General features: G+C 40.5%; 1 protein-coding gene across 5 annotated transcripts in view; it reads right to left on the bottom strand.

Moving 5' to 3' along the window:
• Nucleotides 1-465: 465 nt before the first annotated feature.
• The window catches only part of qkia (QKI, KH domain containing, RNA binding a), a 105,678-nt gene continuing 81,732 nt past the window's right edge, over nt 466-24,411 (bottom strand). Inside the window, exons 5-8 of one of the 5 annotated variants that reach the window (XM_036593052.1) lie at nt 12,848-12,935; nt 9,535-9,960; nt 4,034-4,108; nt 466-3,137 (exon numbers count right to left, since the gene is read on the bottom strand). In XM_036593052.1, the coding sequence (XP_036448945.1) occupies nt 3,121-3,137; nt 4,034-4,108; nt 9,535-9,960; nt 12,848-12,935 (606 nt within the window). In that variant the 3' untranslated portion in view covers nt 466-3,120. The remainder of the gene's footprint in view (nt 3,138-4,033; nt 4,109-9,534; nt 9,961-12,847; nt 12,936-24,411) is intronic. The other 4 variants (XM_036593055.1, XM_036593053.1, XM_036593056.1 and 1 more) reach the window with 4 other exon arrangements.

Here is a 24,411-nt window from a genome sequence, read left to right as displayed (position 1 = left end):
CAATATGACAATATATATTAATATCGTGATAAATTATGTCACAATACAGTATGCTTTTTTGAACATAGTGTGTATTTCGTCAGTACTTGTAGACAATGAACAACTTCCTTATAAAGAGAACAAAATTAGTGTGGTTTAACTGGATTTAGTGACGAATACCGAATAAAAATCACTGTGTTCACAGTTTTTGATAGTATTTTAAATGCAGCACTACTGGATCAGTTCTCTCTGATCAGATGTCTGATAAAATTAATCTTATGACAAATTAATATTTTAACATATTGTGTATCGTTAAAGTATCACGATTAGATTTCTGCCATATTGCCCACCTCCATGTTAATTTAATCATGATGGTCTATAGATTCGGTTCTGTATGTACTGGTAAGACCAAAAAAAGAGTAATTATCAGCGCATTAATTTTGTTATTTTTGCCAGCACCAATTAAACCACAGGTTATCGATGTTATCAGTCAATGCTATTGGCCAGTTGATATCGGTCGGGCTCTAGCACGGGCAATCGTTTGTTTCTAAGCATTTTATTTAAATACGACAGCGATCGTTTTCAGATTTGGCACCATTAGACGTCAAACTGCTGAAACATCCCCATTAATTCAGCGTCAGTAATACTTTTTCTTTAAAAAAATAATGCAACAGTCTTATTTTGCTTATTAACCTCACTCAAAGTAACGCAGCCTTGCCTTTAGGCCCTTTCCCAAGCTAAACACTTCCTTAATCTTAATTCTTTCATATAAAAACAGCAAATTTAAGCAACAAAAATGCATACTGATTCAGAAGAGGAAAAAAAAGAACAATGCATAATATTAACGTCCAGTTTGCACATGTTGAAACAAGGGAGGGTTACACATTTCATCCCAAATCAGTAATTTCTTACATATCACTTGGTTTAAGCATCATAAATGGCAGTTTGCTTTGAACAGAATCACAGTAACAAGTTAATACAGACAACACTCCTGATATTGTCTTCAAAAGAAAAAAAATTATTTGTTCAAATGGCATGAATAGAAGGGGAAAGTGGAGGAGGGGAAAAGAACCTAAATCGCGGGAAGACGAATCATGGCACATAGTTAGCTGGTCAAATGACTGCTATTCTTTTTTTGCATAGAGTGGATTCAGTGGCGCAGCAGCGCAACAGCGTTTTAAACTTGAACGCTGAAGCCTCCATCGCTTTGCTCCTCTATGCACCATCATAGCTGCTGCAGGATATTACTGAACAGAACGTAACTTGGAAAAAAGGAACGACCATCGATAAGGCACTTTTTTTTTCCTTTTCACACTAACTCACCTCCCCGAATTGCCATCTTTCCTTACAACTTCCAAGTTTTTGTTGTCTCCTGACCAATAGCATTCAAAAAACACAGCATCTTCTACGTGAATTGTTTTTTTTAATTTTTTTCATATTTTGTAACTGCAAGATAAGTATAAAAAGCTAAAATTGCCAAAAATATATTTCTTCTCCAGCACCCTGTAAAAGTATCTAATTTTGATCGTTTCAGTATCTTAATATGCAATGACCTATCTACATTTGTATACATTTTTTTATATCACATGTATGTATAAAGCAATTTGAACAGGCAGACATGGCTTTCACATCCTATTTTTTTTTTGAGAGAGTAAAAGAAACGTGGATTTTTTTTGTTTTTTTTGTGTAGCTACTACTAACAGTGTGCAGGACACATTGTGGATGAGCAAATTCATACCGGATTTGGAAAATCGTCAAGCAAAATTAATGAAAAAAAAGGAAACGTAGGCAAATTATAATCCCCTTAAAGTATGTGCATCATGCTTTGACACTGTGTTGGCAAATTGTAATTAGGGGTTTAAAAATTGTCAAAATAAAGAAAAAAAGCAAACTGAAAAAAAAAAAATAAATAAAATGGAGGTTATGTACAGAACACCAGTAAAGGACAAATCCTCCTCTGTCCAATCCATAATCCTTAGTGTTTCTTGCTTTATTAATCCTGGAGCACTACGGGACAAAATTTCATGCTATTCGATTGGATGTCAAACATACAGGCACGACATCACACCTTTTCAAACTCTACACTAAAGGAACTGAGCCCTCCGCACATAGATACATACATACTCATATACGCTTATATATGTAGAGATAAATTCATTAAATGGAAACCCTTTGGCTAAATATGCACACATAATACTTTTTTTTGTCTTTTGTGTCACAGCTCGTTCAGAAAAAGATTTCTATAAACTTCAGGCACTGTATAAATCGAGGCTGGGGTTTGGGGTGGCATAGGTCGAGTACAGTAGCGACTGTTTTAGCCCAAATCTTGCCAGCCATAAACATCCTAGATTTAGAATTACTGAGAATACTCTTCTTGGCAAGCCCCCGTCAACTCTACCTACTGCCCCCTTCAGAGCTGGCACTGGTACTGCAGCTATGAGCTAGACGAAGCTAACGTCAAATTCAAACGAAGAAAATCAAATTACATGAAAATGTAACAGGAACAGAAAATGAAAAGCATATAAAACAAAAAAGCAGTCCCATCATCTTAGCCATGCAATTGAATGGTCAGCTAGCTAGGCGCACCCAGAATGTGTCAGCATAGTGAAAAAAAGAAAACCACACAGCTACACAAGAAAAATTGAACAAGTTTGTGTGAGTTTTTTTTTGTTTTGTTTTGTTTTTAGATACTTGGGTAAAGATTTCCAGAATGAGATTATAATCAGGATTTAGCATCGTAGCATCCGGGTCAAATTAGAGTGTAGTTGAGATGCGCATGTGCATTTAAGGGAATAAGATAATAAAACGGGGTTTTATTGCTTTTAACTCAGTGCAGATACTTGGATTACCGCTACTAATGACCACCCAACATCTGGGCTTTCAGAAAGAAAAAGAAAGAAAAATAAAAAAGGGTCAAACTCGAACATTAAAAGATAAGAGTCTCAGTAATAGTCACACAACTTGTTGGTGTTGGCATTTGTTTGTATGGTGTTTTGTGTTAGGGTCACTTTCGGACAGGTGCGTCTCTCTCTCTCAGCATCCGACAGGCTAGCAAAAGGCAATTACCAGTTAATCTGATCAGCAGGCAGGCTTGGGGCGGCTCATCATTGGGTGAAGAGTTCAGAGGTCAGAGGTCATTTGTTAGTTGCCGGTGGCGGCTAGGTGGTTAGGAACAAAAAATAAAAACAAGGAAAAAGATAGAAAGGATATTAGTGTCAGCAAGAAGAGACTGGAATGACATCATTTTAACAGTAAAATGAATGCAATCTCTCTCAAATCCCCTAAAAAAAACCCCGCGGCCAAGACACAAACACAGGCTAAATCTGGTTATAATCATGACGCAGGTACATCATGATTGGAAACGTAATTGAGCCCCCCAACCTGAATCAAAAACAGTTATTAAAATGTCACTGAAGCGCTATGATGCCCCACATGTGATGCCCCGCAGCAGAGGAACATCAAAAAACAGACAAACAGAAACAAAACTAGTAATGTTTAGTGTCTTTTGGGTTGGAATGCATGTTATAAAACAGTGATTAGTGGTAAGGAGAGCTAGTACTATGTTGTGCAATAAATAGATTTAGAAAAAAAGGTGAATTTTGATCATTTTACTCATTTTACTTTATTTTTTGGTATTTAGGTACAGTAGTCATAAATACAAATACTATAAAAAAAGGTCCACAGTACCTTTCGTATGGCTAAAATATAGCAACAAAATGATTACTGTGAATTTTTAACTTATACATAATACATAACAATATATATTTAAAAATGAGGTAAACAGGAGTGTGAATTGTGTATAAACTGTACAGTTTCAACTCCTTTGTGTTCAATTTTTTTTTTTTGACTGTGACGCGAGACAGAGCTCTCAGTGCAGATATTAAAACCAAATTTCACAGAAACCTGAGAATATCAACAGTCTATAGAATGTAAACATCTTGTAGGTGGAGTAAATATTCAGGTCCCGTCTAAAACAGTGTCATTACTGTAAAAAAAAAACAACAAAAAAAAACAAAGAGCAAACCAAAATGTAGAAGTGTCTTTTCTAACTAACCTCTGTCTGCGGTCACTATCCTTTGGTAAGGATGGACCCGCGAGTCATGTCTCCGCACTTTAGTAGCCATTGCACCTAGATCGCAACAGGTCCACAAGGTTAGACACCGTTCACTTCAAGGAATAGTTCACTCAACAGATGCTAATGTTGCTAACAATTAATGAAAGTGAGCAGCTACCAGTTAGCCTTATGCAAATATAAGGCGTGACTAGGGCTGAATAATTTGGGGGAAATATTGAACTAAGATCTTTGCAATTTAAATGCAAATATTTTCTACTCTTTTCTAATTACTTTTTTTCTGCTTTTTATGGTACAAAACTGAAGAGTGCTTCAGACTGCCTGTTAGTTGTCATTGTTGTGATGTCCCATATACAGAACATGGGTGTTTTGTTGCTTTTGATTGGTCTAACTCATCTACAGGCAGTTCACATCCTCCATGTCCCATGTAGGCCCGAGGGCCAAGTCAGGACCGTGGCACAAACCTATTTGGCCCGGCACATTATTTTAATTTGCTGTTTTTATTAGCCTGTTTCACCATGAGCTGCACTACAGTCCCCAGCATGCACTGCAACATAATGTGCGCTCCAACCCCCAACAACAACTTATGGGCCAGCGGCTACACAAAAAGAAAAGATGTACGGTGTCTAGTTTAAGCAAATAGGCAGTTTTAAAATACCTACTTTTTAGAGGTTTAATAGTTATCTGTAGCTAATGTAGCCTGTTTTATATAAAACAATTTGTTTTTATTTAAAATTATTTTTGAATAGCTTGTGTTTTCATTGTCTGTTTTGCTGTTGCAGTTTCGGCACGTTTTTAATAAAAATGGCCAGTTGGGGTCATGGCAAAGAAAGTAAAACAAACAAAAACACAGCTGGCCCACAGATCAGAGATTTTTTTTTTTTAAATGGCCCTGTTAGTGGTTGAGCTTGGCACCCCTGCTCGGTTATTATGTTAAATTGTATTCATTTAAAACTTCACAATGTTCAGTAATAAAAAGTGCAGCTCTTGCGATTTATATAAAAACGATTAATCTTTCAGCCCTAGACATGACTGATTCAGTACAGTACTGAATCCACTGTCAATGATCTAAACTGAGCATCTGAATGCAGCCAATCAGGGTAAAGTGGGTGGGAAGGGGTGGGGCTTATGCTATGGACAAACCCACTCTCAAATGACAGGGCTTTTTCCCCCTTTGTTGAAGAGCTAATACATTTTTAAAGGTTGTGATTTTTGAGTTTTTTTGGAGGTTTTGTTTGAAGAACTTGTGTTTACCTGAACAAAACATTTTAACTAAATCTAGAACTGAAACTGAATGGAATATCATATAAAGTCAAAAAAGGCATTGGTTGTTGGTAGCTTCCGTTTGTTGTTAGCCACATTAGCATCTGTGGTCGAGCTATTCCTTTAATGAAGCAAGCACAGAACTCTGAAGCCCAACAGCCAGACAAACACAATCTAGGCTCAACTCTGCAGCAAGGAAACAACTTTACATTTAAAATCTAGATTTAAAATATAAAATGTATAGTAAATTACTAAAACTTGAGTGAAAGCTAGATTTGCTGGGTCTGACTTTGAACCAGAGGCTTTACATACACTTAATACATATTCATACATATGTACATATTTTTAAATAAAAGAGGTCACTGCTGTAAACATGTTCTGTACATATAATTCATATTAATACAATATAAACAAAATGAGCAGGGAATGCATAGAAAACACATTTCAGTTTTAATAAAAGGTGTAGGCATATATTTAGATCCCAAATGTCCAGACTATGTGGTGTGAGACAGGACTCTGAGACAGGTGGGCAAGAAAGAAAAAGAGGGGATGGAGTGGAAAAAAGGTAAAGAAAAAAAAGCATTAAAAGATTAAAAAAAACAAACAAAACAAAACACACCTAATAAACTCAATGAAACAGCATGTCATATCGCCCTCTACACGTCCTGTAGTGTATTACAGTCTGTCAGAATGACTGTGTGGAGCACTTTAAATGAAACAGCACAAGCCATATCACCCCCTACACTTCCTGTAGTGTATTACAGTCTGTATTATTATTTTTTAGTAAACAACATGTCTTCCTTCTCCGTAATAGTAGTGTGTCTGTTGCTGATAGACAGTATCGCAGCTCTAGCTGATCCTGCTGAGTGCTCACGCTGGCTCTCTTTTGCCTGGAGAGAGAACCGAGTGACATACTGACAAGTCTCTTTTATTCATTCTGTGTCTCTTCCTCTCTCTCACACTCTAGAAACTACGCCTACGCATCGAACCTCTAATCATGGACAATCTATCGGACAGCTGCCGCTCACATGGAGAGAGAAAGAGCAAATAAAGTAAGAATAGAAGGGGAAAAGAGAAAAATAAAGTGAGGAAAAAAAATAGAATAAAAACAAAACGGAAGAAAGAACTGGGGAGAGAAATGAAGACATTAGAAAGAAGAGAGGAAAAAGAAACAACAGAAGAATTGAAGAGGAATGAAGCCTGTGAGAAAGAAAGAAAAAGAAATGCCAAAGGAGAGAATAAAGAACAGACAGTAAGAATGGAGAAGGAAAAGAGAAAAAGAAAGTGAGGAAAAAGTAAGGAACAGGGGAAGAAGTGGGTGGAGAAATCAAGACGGTGCAAAAGAAAAAGAAATGACAAGAGAAACCAAAAGACAGCAAAAAACAAAAAGCAAGCAAGAAAAAAAAAATGTACAAAAGAGAAAGAATGAGAAAGCAAGGCTAAAAAAAGAAAGACAGAAGAAACCCAAAAAAAAGATGATAAGAAGAAAAAGCAGAGAGGAGGGAGGACACAGGTGGTGGATCGATAGTGTGAGTAAATGACTGAGTGATTAGTGGAGGAGTGCTGAGGTTGAAGGGGAAAATCCAGGATCGTCTGAAGAGCATAAACCCCCAAGGCCCCAGAGCAGGGGGCAGATTGGGTGGGGGGCACTCACAAACACACAGCCTGTAACAGGTGACGCTTACTTTAATCTACTGAACCCTCAGTGTTACTGAGGAACACAGAGAACAGCAGTTAGAATTTAAAAAATTATTTATTAATAATTGTTATTAAATTGTTATTAATTGTTTATAAAGTTCTCAAATATCCAGTTAATATTTTAAATACATCCCTCAATGTCTCTCAAACTGCATCCTGGTCTTCATTAACGTGGCGCAGACTTGCAGAAGCAGCCTAGAGCTCAATGTGACTTACTGTGAACTATAAAGACAAACAAATCTTCACACGTTCAGCTCTGTCTCCTCATTATTCACCACCATCACTGTAATAATTTATCATCAACATTAACACATGAAGGTAATAAGAGGGACGGTGGAGATCGAGTCTGCAGCGTCTGAGATTTTTTAAACGCAGAGTTAGAAAAGAAAAACATCTCACAGTGAAAGCAGCATTTTACAGTATAAATAATTGTAGCGTCATTATGCTAGTAGTGAACTATGCTGCCTGACACAGCTGCCTAAAAACGATAGAAACGGACGCTTAAACAGAAGTTAGGAGACTGTTGGTGTTTATCCTAAAGTTAGGACAGTGTTTAGGAGATTTAGTCTAGTTAGGATGTTTGTGTAATACTGTTTTCTTATCTGGAGTTAATGATAAGATTATGAAGTTAGGAACTGTTATTCTGTGATAGCTACTGTCCGAAATTCAGTCTGTACTGCAGTACTAAACACATCAGATTTAATTTCTATTTAACCATTCATGCAGATTCTGCAGGGGCAATTTGGTATGACACCTGTTTATCTAAAGTGTCTGCCTGCAGCATTCAGCTACACAGTGAAGTTTTGTTTATAATGATAGTTGACAGTGTTCTAAACCACATTCACAAGTCTGAACTGCCTTAATGAAGATATGGATGAGGTTTGAGCAGATTGACAAGTTTTGAGGATTTATTTACAAAAAAGGATTTGGGTGACTATTGACCTTTAATGTTTAGCAACATTTGTCTAGTAGTCCACAAAACCACACCTTTAACATCACGACGTTCAGCGATTGTGTTCAGGAATGTCTGGCAAATAACAGAGTAACAGACTGAAATCACAGTCAAACAGATTACAGGCTGGGTGAACACGCAGAGCGGATCACTGATCTGTGCTTAGATGTGGATTAAGACAAGAGCCGTTTCCTAGAGATGACGGGAAAAAGTAATTTCACACGTAGTGAAATGACTAAAATTATTACACTGCTCATTTACAGGTGTATGAAAGTCAATCTCTGCGCAAGGGGACTGTGGGTAATTCTTTCAGAGCGATGACGAGCACTGCAATTCAGAGGGTAAAAGATGGGAGGATGAGAAGGAAGGAAAAAAAAAATATTAATGAACATTCACAGCAGGAGCAAATAACTCCCCCACTCAGAGAGAGACAAAGAGAGCAAGGAAAGAGAAAATGACAGCATTAGAAAGATGAGAGGGAGAAAGAAAGTGAGAAAAGAGAACAAAGAAAGGGGCAGAAAAAGAGAAAAACAAAGAAGAGAATGAGTGAAGAAGAAAAACAATGAGAGAAAGGGAAAAGGAGACAGTAAAAAAAGTAAAGATAGAAAAGGACAGAGAGTAGAAAGATAAGAGAAAAAGAGAAAGAAGAGAGGGTGAAAAAGGAAGTCAAGAATAGGGAGATAAGAAAGAAAACTAAAGGAAGAGAGAAAGGAGAGGGAGAGAAAGAAGAAAAGGAAGGAATAAAAAGATTAAGGAGAGAACAAAGATACAACTAGAGGAAGAGAAAGAAGAAGAAAAATGAAAGGAAATAGATAAAACGAGAGAGAGGAGGCAGAACAGAGAGAAAGAGTGAGGGAGAGAGAGACAGAGAGAAAGAGGGAGAGAGTGATAGAGAGAGAGTCATGTGCAGGCATGCATGTCCCCGTCACTCTAACAGCCGAAGACCACCTGGCTCAGACTTTCCTTCACCTCACAGACCTTAAAGGACAAGGACAAGAAAATAAAAATCAAAGAGAAAAAAATAAATCAAGAGGAGGAGTGGTGGAAGCGTCCACACCTGTCTCAGGTCAGCACATCTGCAACTCACACATACACCTGTTTTAGTTCCCCTCTAAAGCACCTGTGCTAGATAGGGGTGTAAATCTGTGACATCACAGCTTGGTTTGTTTACGATGCTGTGGGAGAACAACTCGGCGAATTATGAAACCTCGCGTATCGGCACGCGTCAGGTCAGTATGATTCAGTTGATATAATTTAGAAATAATTTTTAAAATGCCTCAAATACTAAAATGTATATGGAGGAAATTAGATTTTTTGGGGTCATTTTTTGAACGATATGAATATTTATTTGGTAAAACTGCACAGATTTCTGATCAATGCAGTCAAATAGCCACTTTCAGATCAATGCGTCACAATCCAAACAACTTTTGTTTTTAAAAAAAAAATCTTAAGGAAATATTTTGGAAAATTAGAACCAATAATGAAACTGATGGTGCCAAATAACCCGCACGTTTACACCCCCAGCGCTAGCGTCAGCACACCCGTCCTCAGCTGCTCAGCACATATTTACCTCTGAGTGAGTCCTGAGCAGGGCCGGGGGAAACTGCCCCGTTAAAAGCGGCCCCATAAAACAGCGCGGCGGCTGCTGCGCTGTCCTGCTGGCCGCCGAAGGGTACTGCGTCTATCCCCCGCTTACCTAGGACCCCTCCGTGCTCGATGGGGTACTCCAGCAGGGACGTGGGTGCCAGGGCGTACGGGTATTCGTAGGGCGTGGTGTAGATGATGCCCGCGTCCGGCGCTGGGGGCACCAGGGCCGGCGTGCCGTTGGGCAGCATGGCGGCCATCTGCGTGGGCCGGATGATGTTCATGATGGGCGTCCCCGCTGGGGTTGGAGGTCGCAGAGCCGCCGGGGACAGAACCTGACCAGCGGGGGCGGCAATGAGCCGAGGACCCTGAGCCGCCGCGGCCGCTGCTGCAAGAGAGAACGCAAGGTTCGCTAGAGTGAGAGAGTGGAAAGAGAGACAGAGAAAGAGACAGAGAGGAAAAAAGGACAGTGGGAAAGAGAAAAGAGTGAAAGACAGGTAGAGGATGAGAGAGAGGGAACAAGTGAGAAGAGAGCAAAGAAAGAAGAAAAAGAAGGAAGGTGAGAAAGGATGAAAGTAGTGTGGAAAGAGAAAAAGTGAGAGATGGAATAAGATGGAAGGAGTAAGAGGAAGATAAGAGAAGTAAAAGGAAACCAAGAGATGAAGGAGAGAAACAAGGAAGGTAAGACAGGAAGAAGAAAGGAGAGGAAGGGGTAGGGAAAAAAGGAAGGAAAAAGAAAAGGGAGAGAGAAGGAAAAGCAGAGAGCAAGATGAAAAGAAAGAAGGAAGAGGAGAGGGAAAGAAAGAAAAAGGGTGAAATGGAGCCCCAGAGGGAAAGATGATGGACAAAGAAAGGGTGAAAGGGGAGAAAGAAAGAGGGGAGAGGGAGGGCATGCATGTGAAAGCACGTGAGAATGAAAGATGGGATGAGTGGATGTGAGGAAAAGCAGAAACAGCAGAAACAGCAGAAATATGAAAAGCAGGAACGCAGGAAAAAAGGAAAGAGGAGCAAAAAAATAAAATTAGTCCATGCAATGATCACAAAAACCACAGAACAAAACCCACAACCACCAGGAGAGTAAACAAATAAACAAACAAATAAAAACAGGAGGGCAGGTGAGTAAATCGCTCAGTGCACAGATCACATTAAGGCAAACCGATCACCATGGCAACCACAAATTACTGCACAGCACAGGAAGTGATAAAACCCACAACATAAAAGTTCTCATCACCTGTAGAGGAACTACAATCTGCCCATTTTATATTTTATATCTGTATATTATGTAAACGGTTGTTTAGTCACTGATATGGCTGTCAGTTCTTCATAGTGACAATTACTAAATTCAAATGAACAGAAACTTCAATACCGCTAAAACCTCATTTCTTTTTTAATTTTAACCATGGCAACCACAAATTACTGCACAGCAATTTTCAACACAGCAATTTTCTTTTTTAATTTTAAAAAAGAAATAAGTTCTTTGATCGTTTCTGTAATAGGCCATTAATCCACTAGAGTTGACAGACTGATGGAGCAACAACGAATGCGCGAATAAGGCAATGGACAAGTGAACAACGTTGGTGTTGATAAACGAGTGAACGGGCGACAGGCAGCTAGACAGGTGGTTTAGCTTGCTAGCTTTTGGTTATGCTGGGTTAGCTTTAGCTCGCTAAGTTTCTCTGACTCTGAAACGGTTCCGTGTGGGCGGGGCCAGAGATGCAGCCTTGTGATTGGTCAGAGGAATGCTTACAGAATCGTTACCCAAGATTAAGACCGCCCAGTTTAAATCGAGAGGAGAGAAATATGGTGACATATATCGGTCGTTTATTGGTCAGTGCAACATCATTCAAAGGGTGAACATTTTAAGGCCATGTACATATATACTTTATATTCTACCCAAAAAAGAAAGACAGCTTGTATTTTTAACTCTACTGCAGATCCAACAAGCTCTACATGATGGAGATCTTTTATGTTGTAAATTGTGGGCAGGAGAAACAAAAAATCACCATAAAGGACAAAAATACAAAACAAATAAAGAAACTAAAGCTTTAGTAAAAATTGTATAATGAACAAAGCAGCTATAATAAAGCCTACAGCATGGCTATCGTCCCAGTCATGAATATTCATGAGTCACACAGTTTCTCTTTTCCCTAATGAGGGAAAGAACTATACATAACAATAACAATAATGCATCAGCACATTATTACATATACATGAATATGCATAATGGGAGGGGTCACGTGTGCATATGTATGAGCAGGATGTTTCTGATTAGGGGAGGCACTGCTGACACAGCTTCAATCACACACACACACACACACACAAGATGATGTGGCTGGTGTAAGTGTGCGGTGCACTACAGCCCCACACAGAGATTACTGCACACTGCAACACCTTTTCAAAGGGCAGGGAGAGAGGGAGGGAGGGAGAGGTAGAGATAGAGTGTACCTAAACAGAAGAGAAAATATGTAACACTAAAAACATTTTTTGAAGATAAAAAGAATGAAGGTCTAAGGATGAGAGAGACGATTGTGTTCTTCAGAGATGTAATAATGAACTTCAGGATCTGTAAGTATTGGAGTGGAGGTTTCTGCACCACAAGACGTTTCAAATAAAGAAAAACAAACTAGAACAGCGCACATTTGTAAACAAAGTTAGCTTGACTAAGCTGTTGCTATGAAATCCTTGATGGTTGCTAAGGTGTTGCTAGGCTGTTATGGTATTCTAAGGTGTTGCTAAATTTGGCCGTGAATCCTAGCTACTGAATCCCAGGTGGCTGCTAGGCTGTTGCTGTGGTGTCCAGGGGGTTGTTGAAGTGTTACTAGTCCGTTGGTATCCCAGGTGGTTGCTAATGTGTGTTAGTATGCATGTCGGTCTGCATGTAATGTCTATGGGGCAGTGTGAGAGATGACGTTTATAACATTTATGGCAGTTAGAGTTGAACTGTACGAAAACTGTACAGGCCGTTGGTCCCAAAAGCAAAACTCCCCATGCACACTGAAAAATGGCTTATCAGATGAACCTAAAAATTGCTTCATGTAGTAACAAGCAATTAAACTAGTTTTATTAAACTAAAAAAAATGACACTTATTGAAAGAATCATTAATTCAGTGTAGGTTCTATGATCCTGAAAAGTCTTGTGATTAAAGCTTGGAAATGCTGTTACAATTCATGTCATGTCAACATAGTATAGCAAAATCTAATCTGCTTGACTGAGTACTAACTGCATGTCAAAATAAGAATACTAATATGCATATTGTAACTCCGCTAGTGTATTAGCATGTGTTTGCGAGTGTCCTTACGTGTTTTGACGTTTGTGTCTCTGTAGGTTCCGTTAAGAATGGCCAGCTCCATCAGCTGCATCTTCTTCAGGTTATCTTCTCCTTCCGCCTGAGGAAAAAACAAACAGACCAATCAGAGCAGCCCTCAGCTAATCAAGGCAAAGGAAACAAGCAAATGCAGGAAAAGCAGAATAAAGTGACTGACAAGACAGAAAAACAACAGCTGATTGTCACTGAGAGTCAGTTGGCCTCTCCAGGCTCCGCCCACAAACTTCTTATCCAACCTCAACAGTAGCTAAGAAAAAACTCCTCTGTGGGGAGAGCCTATGAGGGGAACTGTCCTTGGTCACTTGTCTAGCATGTCTAAAAAAAACAGCACACAAAAGACTTTTTGTTGTGTATTTGGCAAACTTCTGTACAGAAATCAAACGCGCTGCAGCAGCTCAGAGAACGTCGGCCCTGTCAATTAACCACCGTATAAATAAACACGCACACGCAGCAGCCGGGACTATTACCGCCAAATTAGAGCGGGAAATTATTCACAGGAAGCAATTAGACCTGCACTCCTCCCATCCACACACAGCACTACACAACAGAACAGAGGAAACACAATGGAAAAGAGTACTGAGGGAAGAGAGAGGAAAGGGAACTGAAGAGAAAAAGAGACAGAAGGAAAGGGAAGAAAAGTGATGAAGAGAAGAAAGAGAGAACAGAGAAAAAAAAGAATAGAGGGAGAGCAGAGGACAAAAAGTGAGGAATAAAGAGTAAGGGGAGAGGAAGAGATAAAGAATGAAAGAAAAGAGGGAAAGAAGGGGAAGAGAAATGAGAATAGAACGATAAAGGGAAAGAAGAAAAGAATAGAAAGTAGAGAAGAGAGAATGGAGGCAGAGAAGAGAAGAGAAAAGAGGGAGAGTAGGGGAAGAAAAGTGAAGAGTAAAGAGAGAGGAGAGGATAAGAGAGAACAAAAAAGACTAGAGGGAAAGAAGGGAAAGAGAATAGAGAAAAAACAGGGAAAGAGGAAAAGAACAGATAGAAAGTAAGTAGAGATGAGAGAACAGAGGTAGAGAGGAGAACTGAGAAAAAGAAGGAACAAAGAAGAGAATAGAGAGAGAAAAGACAACAATAAAAGGAAAGAAACGGCAGCAGAAAGTAAAAAGAATAGAGGTGGAGCAGGAAAAGAAGAAAGCGTAAGAGAAAAAAGGCAAAGGAGAGAGAAAAAATAAAAAGATAAGAAAGAGGTGAGATTGAAGAGAGAAACAAAGAAAGAGACACAGAAAGAGCTGGTATGCTGTTTCACTGCATTTATTGCGAGCAGACAGGCTGATCAGGCCTCAGGGTCAGCAGACTGAATCAGACATGAATAAGAGAAATGTCTAGACTGAGCTGGAGAACCGAGCAGCTTTAATCACAAAACAAGAACCACCTTAGAATCTACCTGTTACTGTAATACAGTCTAAAAAACCACAGAGATCATATCAGTCCTGTTCTGAAAGAACTGCACTGCCTGGATCTTTTAGAGAGATTTTAATGCTCTACTGCTGGTTTTTAAAGGGCTAAATGTTTTTGCGTTCCTCACAGAATGTCTTCGTTTATGATCCTAGATCTGCAGATACTGACCTTCTGTAAACACCTTCTGTAGAAATACAGAAAACATGGAGGGACTCTTTGTTATTCTGCTTCTAAACTATGGAGCTCAGTTCATCTTTTATTAGACAGTCAAGCTCAGAGCTCACTTTTAATAAACACCTGAAAATGCAGCTCTTTAACTCAGCGCTTCAATAAAACTACAGCTCTTTGGTCTTTATCTGTTTAATCTTCTGTTATTATCTTACGATTTTAAATGACTACTCATAGTTTCTTCTGTTACTCTTGAATATCTCCTGTCTGCAAACCACCCTGAGCTGCTACCAGTATGAAAAGTACTATTATTGTTATTATTAGTAGTAGTATTACTAGTAGTAGTATTAGGACAATCACGGTGCTCTGTGAGCATCCTGACCAATCACAGCTCCAGATTCTCTAAAGTGTTTTGCCTTATCAGTGTGTTTACAAAATCCAACAAAAGCTAATTATTTTATCCAAAATGGTGCAGGCCGATCTTTAAAGAGCCCATATCAAGCAAAAAATCTCTTTTGTTGGTTTCGAGTCCACTCTCCAGTCCATAAGCTTGAAAGCCCATTTTGAATGAACTGTTTTTGTGAGGTCACACATATTCAGACTAAAGCACTTTAGTCTATTTCCATCTAGACTACTTATTTTGCTTGAATTCACTATTTTCATACTTTATATATCCTTATTTATGTGCAGTGCTTTGGTCAGCTGGCCACAACCGTGCTTTACAAATCAAATTTACTTAAGTACTAAAGTTAAAAGGGGCGTGCTTTTAACCTTTCTGCCTTTTAGAGGAACAATATAGGGCCGCCATTCAGTTCTAACCCCAATGTGTCAAACCCTTGGCACAATCCTATTCTGTCCACAAAATGACTTATTTTCTATTAAATGTTAGCTCATATCACCATAAGAGGCACTACAGTTCCCAGCATGCACTGCAATGTAACGTAATGTGTGCTCCCACCCCCTCCCCAACAACAATCTATGGGGCAGCACCACAAAAACAAAAAAGATGGCGGGTGTCTAGTTCAAGCTAGTGGACAGTTTTAAAAACCTCCTGCACTTTTGAAGAGGTTTACCAGTATCTGCAGCTAATGTAGTTTATTGTTTTATATAAACAATTTGTTTTTATTTAAAATTATTTTTAAATTGTTCAAGTATCTTGTGTCTATTGTTTGCCATTGTAGTTTCAGCATATTTTGAAAAAATAATGGCCAGTTGTGGTCATTAAGTAAAAATAACAAAAACACAGCTGGCCCACAGATTTATTTCAATTTTTAAAATGTCCCTTCTAGTGGTTGAATTTGACACCTCTGCTCTAAAGGATAAAGAGAGCCTGGAAAAATGTTTATGTAAAAATGAAGGTTTTTTTTGGTGTGGTTTGTGGAATGTAGGATACAGGCCCTTTAACCTTAATAACATATTCCAACACACAGCAATGCCACTGTAGCAATGCAGCCCTGCCTCATATTTTTATTTTCTAGACCGACTGCGCCATAAATATTCATCCTATTTGGTTTTGTTTTTCTCCAGCACGCCTAGAACACTCCAGAAGTCAGGAGGAGCAGGTGTTCACCAGGTGAAAAGTTAATTTAAAGCCCTGAGTGGATCACTTTAAGCATCAGAGAAATGCTTCACGAGTCACAGTGCTGCGGAATAAAAACACTCTTCACGCTGGAGTGTGAATAAGAGAAAGATTTCATTCCATTTCCCCCTCAGCTCACTCTCCAAACCCATTCACGGCCCGACAAACACTTCAGCCCCACGTAACGCTCGCTTTCTTCAGCTGCAATCAGACCAGCCACGCTGTCTCAGGACTCAGAGCTGCTCAGAAACTTCCAGAAACTTTCCAGCAAAATAAACAGGAACACAGACGCAACACTGCAGCACTGATCAGGGCGGGACCAGAGAGGGAGGGAGAGAGAGAGAGCACGAGAGAGTGAGTAATTCATTCCACACTGGTAGAGTAATCACCAGAGTGAGTGTGAGCAGAAGGACGAAAATATCAGGCACAAATACGAGAACTCAATGGTTTTTGGTGCATGGAAGCTTAAAGGGGAATTCCACCAATATTTCACAATGTCTGCATAAACAAAAAGCTCCCTCTCAAAGTTATTACATGAAATGGTTATGAATTCACTGCCTGATTCTGAGATGTTTTATGATAGTTTTGATAAGATTTTGGCCTTAAAATCCATTCATGGATTTGAAGCAAAAAAGTCCCCAAAGAATTTCAGATTTTCCACTATTTTCCCATCAACATTCCATGTAAAACTCAGAAGACACGTGTAGGATCACTGGTGGTTTTGGATAGTAAATAAAATGTCTGTACCGTCACACAAAACAAACAAAGTGAACAGGTTTGTATGAATTACTGTGCAAAAATACTAAGTAAACTGTTGGAAATCCGATATAAAAGGTCTGACTCTGACAGCAGTGAGCGTGGCAGCCTGTTTTGTATGAAATTCCACCCAGTAGAGGTTGCAAAAATAAAATTGCAACACCAAGAAATTCACAATACATGATATGACATTTATTTTTTTTCCAGATATCTGATCAGCTGGAACAGGGAAAAAAGAGCCAGTAGAGCTACATTTTAAAATATTCTATCAAAAACTGAGCACGGTGATTTTTATTCAGTATTTGGCACTAAATCCAGTTAAACGGGACTAATTTTGTTCTCTTTATAATGAAACATGCAGTTGTTCAGCGTGTACAAGTACTGACAATGTACACAATATGATCAGAAAAGCATACTGTATTATATTGTGACAATTTATCACAATAACAATATATATTGTCGTACTGCCCAGCTCTAGAACCCGGTCAAGAGTTTAGTGAAGTTGTACTTCTCAGTGTTTCATTTAAAAAGCGCTCTATAATGTTTATATGATCCACACAGTCATTCTGACAGACTGTAATACACTACAGGAAGTGTAGGGGGCGATATGACTTCTATTGTTTCATTTAAAAAGTGCTGTATGATGCTCTATAAAGGAACTTGACGGCAAAGAGAGAAATGGAAGAAAACAGAATAGTTAAACTGATCAGTTAATAAAATCAAAAAGTCAATAGATTAATCAGTTACAGAATTAATCATTAGCTGTAGCTGCAGCACAACAGCATGGACACTTAAATAAATGAAGACCTTAAGCAAATTGGAAAAAGTCATCTCTTAAGGAGCCCCTCTGGACCACTCAGACTTTCAATCTAAAGACCCTCCAGTGCCAAATACACACACACACACACACACACACACACACACACACCTCTGAGTAGGCCTGGGTCAGGCCTGACTAATCAAACCTAGAGCACAGAGTGAGCTCTTAATTTCTGTGCTCAGGCGTCTGTCTGAAAGGCTTTAAGTGGATTTCAGAGCAGCTAATGAGGAGGTGAGGGAGAAGGTCAGGAGACAAACGTTTCATCATCAAACTAAACACTGCGCACAGGTGAACAACTCGCACTGACACACACACACACACACACAAGCACACAGATAAAAATCTAAAGCAAAAAAAAAAAATGACATTGTGGTGTAGTTCGATAGAGTAAGGGATGGAGAGAGAGCAGAGAGAAAGAAGGGGGGAAGAGAGGAGAGAGCAAGAGAACAGAAAAAGCAAGAGGAAAACATGAGACGGAAAAAAGACAAGGCACATGAAGGAGGAAAAAGAAAAAAGCAACAGAGAAAAAGAAAAAGTGAAAAAGTGTAAAGAAAAGCACGAGAGGAGAGACAGGGAGGCGAGCGAGGCAGACAGAGAGAAAGAGAGAGAGAGATAATAAGTGAATGAAGGTGTTTATAGAGAGCAGTGTGTCAGAGCGGTCAGGAGAAATCAGGCAAAGCCGGAGGGAATTCTGCCTCGGATATAACCACCAGGAGCGAATGGAATGCTTCCTCGCACACGCACGCACACACACGCGCACACACACACACACACAGGAAAGCCACTCAGTAATGCTGCTCTATCTAAAGGAATCAGATGGAATCAGTGGGTCTATTTGTGCAGTCAGTCAAGCAGAGCACAGATCATTGGTGTGGAGGTGTGGGGGGTGGGGGCTGGGGGGGTGGTTGGCATAGCCTGAGCTCAGACACAAAATTAAAGCGATAATTCAGAAAATATAATAAAATCCCCCCTTAACCCAACTGCAGCTGATCAGCCAAAACAAAGCCTGTTTCTTTAGTGTGGCTGGTACAGTGAGGGGAGTAACAACTCTGCCCTCTACACTGCAGTCTGGGGTTGATGCCCCACCTGGGCAGGTTCCCCACACTACACCTGTAAGGGTCACAGGACGAGACTCTTAACGCTACAGGTACAGCTACAATGATCAAGTCATAAAAAAAGAATGTCAGTTTTACACTGGAGTCACTAGTGATGTGCACTCGATCACTCAACCTTCACTCTGTTAGCCTGCCAGGCTTCCTCTGAACACTGACTCACGTCTGCTTACATCATCGAAACACGAGAGAGGGGTGGGCTTAGCGCTTAGCGCACACACACAGGCTAGGCTAGCCAAGTGAGTGTGTGTGTGTGTGTGTGTGTGTGTGTGTGTGAGAGAGTGAGTGAGAGAGAGAGAGAGAGAGAGAGAGAGAGAGAGAGAGAGAGAGAGGACAGAGCATGAGAGGGAAAGTTAGAAAGAAAGGATGGAGCATGAGAGAGAGAGAGAGGACAGGGCATGAAAGGGAAGTCAGAGTCAGAGAGAAAGGATGGAGAGAAAGAACAGCATGAGAGACAGGGAGGGCATGAGAGGGAAAGTGAGAGAGAAAGGATGGAGAGAAGAGAGAAAGAATGGAGCATGAGAGAGAAACAGTGAAAGAGAGAGCACAGACCCATGAGAGGGAAAATGAAAGAGTGAGAAAGGCAGAAAGAATAGAGAGAAAGGAGAAAAGAGCAGAGAGCATGAGAGGGCAAGTGAGACAGTGACAGACAGAAGAGAGAAAGATTATGATGGCAGTAAGAGCAGAAGAATGACGAAATGCAGAAACAAAAGTTCAGTGTGAGTAAGAGAGGTGGAGACATAACATCCCCCGACTCCCACTAACGTGTAACATCTGGACACATTAAGACCATGGAAAGAGAAAGTAGAGGGAAACAGGGGGGTGGAGAGAGAGAGAGAGGGAGTGATTGATGAGAATGAAACGAGAACATCCTGCATTACACGTGTCCCGTCTATAAATTACAGACAACACTGATTCGACATGGAGCATCACTGAAGGCAGACATGAGAAAATGCTGGATGTGACGTGGAATGTAATAAAAGTGTGAATGTGATCAAATCCTGTAACAGATCTACCCTGAAACAGCCCTCACTCCCTTGATAGCTGTGTAGTTCTTTCTGTGGGGTTAACAGAGCCACTTCAGTAGTTTCAGGACTTTACATCATCACAAGCGTACAGCTTCAATAAAAAACAGATCATTTAAAGAGCAGGAGTCGCATTACAGAACCATCTTAACTCTAATCAGTTTAGTCTCCATGACTACTTCAGTACAGACTGAATTTCGGACAGTAGCTTTTACAGAATAACCGTTCCGAACCTCAATCTTATCATTAACTCCAGATAAGAAAACAGTATCACACAAACATCCTAACTAGACTAAATCTCCTAAACACTGTCCTAACTTTAGGATAAACCCCAACAGTGTCCTAACTTCTGTTTAAGTGTCCGTTTCTATCATTTTTAGGCAGCTGTGTCAGGCAGCATAGTTCACTACTAGCATAATGACGCTACATTTATTTATACTGTAAAACGCTGCTTTCACTGTGAGATGTTTTTCTTTTCTAACTCTGCGTTTTAAAAATCTCAGACGCTGCAGTCTCGATCGCCACCGTCCCCCTTATTACCTTCGTGTGTTAATGTTGATGATAAATTATTGCAGTGATGGTGGTGAATAATGAGGAGACAGAGCTGAACGTGTGCCTGTTTATCAGGAGGAATAATGTTAGCGTGCTCAGCTAAAGCATTTGGGAAATGGAGACTGAAACTGGGGTTAAGATTTCCTAAGATGCTGTAAAATACGATAGAATTCCTAAATTAAGATCAAATTTACTTCTGTAATACAAACTTGACCTGTCGGATCTCAAGACAAAAAGAGAGGAAGTTTCTGTTATATGGCTCCAGTACTGTAACTGAAAAAGTGGTGTTTTGTCGTCTCCACTATAATATCATCTGAAAGAATGAAGGCAAACCTCTCAGACACAGTTCAGAGATAAGGACACATTCTCCCACTTCCTGTCCAGGAAACCAGTCCTGCTGACCCCACACAGAGGAGTCCAAATCCATCTCACGCAATTCTCAGTGGCCTGTTTGCATGACAAAACTTCCTCTTCTATCAGCGGGAATGACTGACGCCTTCATGCTATCTTATCGATTTAGTGCTACAGACCTACACCACCAGCTATTTTAATCTAGAACAGAGGCGTCAAACTGGGTTCCATTCAGGCCACAGGACCGCAAACATTCAACTCATCAGCTTGAAGCAGAACTCAAATCAAACCAATTTTTCTAATATCCCAAATAATTAAGTGGTTATGATGTAAACAAAGTCATTCAGAGTAGTTTGGTGTAAAACAAAGTGGTTTTGGTGTTGTTACAAAGAAACAGAGTCAGAATTGTTCACAGTGGTGGTGATAGGAACCAGACGTCCACATCTAAAAGCTCCCTCACAGAAAGTTACTAAATGAAATGGTTATGAATTCACTGTCTGATGTCTGAGACATTGTTCTATGATAGTTTTGAGTAGATTTTGGCCATAAAATTTATTCTGGGAGGCAAAATAGTCCCCAAAGAAAACTTATTATTTCCCACTATTTTCTCAACAACATTCCATATAAATCTCTGAAGACGTGTAGGTTAACTGGTGGTTTTGAATAGTAAATAAAATATTAATTAGTGTTTTCTCTGAGTCACAGACAGATTCAGGTTAGCTAGTGTTATTTTTCTAACCATACTCTACTGGTACAGTGTGATTCACTTGGTGCTGGACATGACAAAATGCATGATGTATTTCTAATTATACCAGCAGACTGCCTGGTAGAAGCACGCCATATAATTAACCATTTAGCCATAAATTCCCTTCCTGACAAATAAAAAGAAATAATAAATACACTCAATGTAACCTTACAGTAAGACCTTTCAATGCAAACACAATAAATAGCAATAAAAATTAATATCACATTCTAAAATTAGGTATTTTGATAAAGTTGTGCTGCTGTTTCTCAACAGGTTGAATAGGATTTCTAGCAGCCTGTCCAACCTCAAAACAAGGACACATTTTGTAGGTGGAGCCTGGACAGGATAGGATTTCTTTGAGCTTTTCTACAACGTGATTCGGTTCAATCAAGCTTTAATCCTTGGCACCCAGGCTGCAGGTGCAGACGTGGCCTGTAGGGGGAGCTAGAGGACGTTCCTGCTCTATTCTGTGGATGAATGGACTTTATTAGGGGCCTTCATTGGGCCACAGTGTGCAACCTTGGAGCTTAACAGCTCAGCCATCAATATCCCCCCCAAACCTCCCTTACAAACTCAGCCAGGGGCCTGTAACGAGAGCACAAAAGAAGAAATCTCACTCTCTACGACTCCCTCTCGCTCCCGCTTTCATCACATCACTCAGCTCGCCCTAATCCTACCTCAACCCTTAATAGCTGCCGAGTGTTTGTGGAAGCAGTCTATTACAGCGTGCAGATATGAAAATAAAAGTCCATAAAATGGACAGATCAACCGTTCTGTTTCTAAATTACCAGGTCCGAAGTGGACGCTTTAAATAAAACACGGGGATAAAAGGCATCGGATTTGGCTGTGCGTAATATGTAGGTCATATCAGAGCACTCTGGGGACGGTATTTAAACACACTAGCACAGATGTTGACATGCAGTGGACACAGAGGTCCATACGGGATTAAGCAGGCTTTTCTGCTGAAACAAGAATACAGTGTGGGCGAGCGAGAGAGGGACTCAGAGAGGGAGAGGGAGGAAAACATTAAAGTGATCCATGATTTGCACTGCTGCAACACACTGTAAACCCTCATGAGACATCTGTCTGCTAGTCTCTCTCTCTCTTTCGCTCTTGCTCGCTCTGTCGTTCCCCCTGCCAGACGATGTATTGTTCTGTCGCTGTGATCCCTTAATGCCTCCCAATCGAGCCGGGAATATCTTGAGGGGGATTTGGCGAGGCTGATTTGGGTCTTTAAACACCGCCGGATTTGCATCAGATTCTGAGATTTGGGAGCCAAAGCTGATTCCAGCTCTACGTGCCACCACCCATCTTTTCGCATTTGCCCTGACCTCGGATATACCAGGGACTCCCTGGAACCTACGGTTATACCTACCAAGGTATTAGAGGTTTTATGGGAACAAGGGGCAGAAATAAATTGGCAAGGCCAAAAGGGAACGAATCAGCGGACTGAAAAGAACAAACACACCCACAAATTTCAGTTAAAACCTCCCATTCTTTGTATTCTCGCTTTTCCACTGAGCCGGAGCAGTGGGCTGGGTTTAGCAGGACCACACAGAGGCAATACAAGCTTTTCCCTTCGTATAAACCCTCCCAGTATGAGAATATAGCATCCACGATGAGGCGGGAAAACGGGGTGGATCAACAGTCAAGGACACATTGAAGGTCCTGAATGAAGCACATTAGCTGCAGCTATGAAGGTCTTTCCTGCACAAATCAAGGTTGTCCCAAGAGATAAGGGTTATGGCTGATCCATTAATGGGCACAAAAGCATAACGGTGTCTGAAAACTTGGATGAGAATGTGATGGAATGTGACCATCACAGAGTGATGAGAACATCTAAACGTTAGCGTTCAAAAGTGTTTACTTTAATTCCGTAGCCTGTGTAGTGCTCCTGATCCAAATGTAGGGGACCATTTCGAACAAAGTCCACAATGTTTAAATGGCACCATTAAAAACACTTTGAATCTGCAGTGTTAGAAAGCAGGCTTTGCATGGAGGCCTTCATAGGCAGGGCTTAGTTAATCTGAATACTAAATGGGACCAAAGCATCACTGACCAAGTCAGCTGTGGAACTTGAGGGCATGGAAAACGGGCTCAAATTTCTGGCTTTCAATTTCCAAGGGACAATGGTCTAGTGATATGTGATTCTTCACAGTCAAGAATATCAAGAGCTGCTCTGGGTAACAAACCGCAACCACAACTCCGTAATGAAGTTTGCAATCCCAGTGCTGGTAACCTATGTTTCGTTTTCCCTGACTGCAAGGCCATTCCCAACTGACTGGATAATTACCCAACAGTTGCCCTAAAGTTCTTTCATGGGTTCAGCCAAGTGTGTAAATACAAGGTAAACAAAAAGCAGCCTAGGGTTCCTAGCATTGCTATTCCTAGAGCAAACAAGAAATGATGGAAGATATGCTAACTGACACTTCACTTTCCATGTCACTGGTAGCCATGTTAACACATTTGGGCACACTATTCCTTTAACAGCATCACTCTGTTTTCCAGCCGGCATTCCTCAAATCCCAACTGTTTCTGCCCAGCTGCATCCAGAACTAACTTCCCGAATTAGCCGCTGCAAGCCTGTGGATGGACTATGCGCTGCCTTAAGGGAGTGTCGAAATTGGGGCTGGTCGTCTGAGCTACAGCAGCTTCAGTCCGGGCTGCTGCGGCTCGCATTTAAAGGGAAGCCCATGGGCCCCGTAGCAGCACTGAATGCTACGCAATCCCATTTCCAGCAACTCAAAGAGATGAAAGGAATCTGACACTCCCATGCCGTGTCGATGGGCTCCACCAGCGCTCTCCAGATGCCAGGCAGGATCCTGGTGGGATGTGGCGTGGTTAGACTCGGAACGGGCGGATAATTACCCCTGTACCCCACACGGCCGGGCAGGGAGGTGCGGAAAGGCCTTTGGGGATAGAATGAGGATAGAAAGCCTCACCGGCTCAGGACCACTGTACAAACACCAACCTCTCGGTGTGCAACTGCGCTCTTCCAAGTAAACGGATTAGGGTGGATGTTCAAAGG

Source organism: Colossoma macropomum, unplaced genomic scaffold (assembly GCF_904425465.1).
Source record: "Colossoma macropomum unplaced genomic scaffold, Colossoma_macropomum, whole genome shotgun sequence".
Lineage (NCBI taxonomy): Eukaryota > Metazoa > Chordata > Actinopteri > Characiformes > Serrasalmidae > Colossoma > Colossoma macropomum.
The sequence above is the reverse complement of the archived record's forward strand: the minus strand, read 5'-3'. Positions and strand labels throughout refer to the sequence as shown.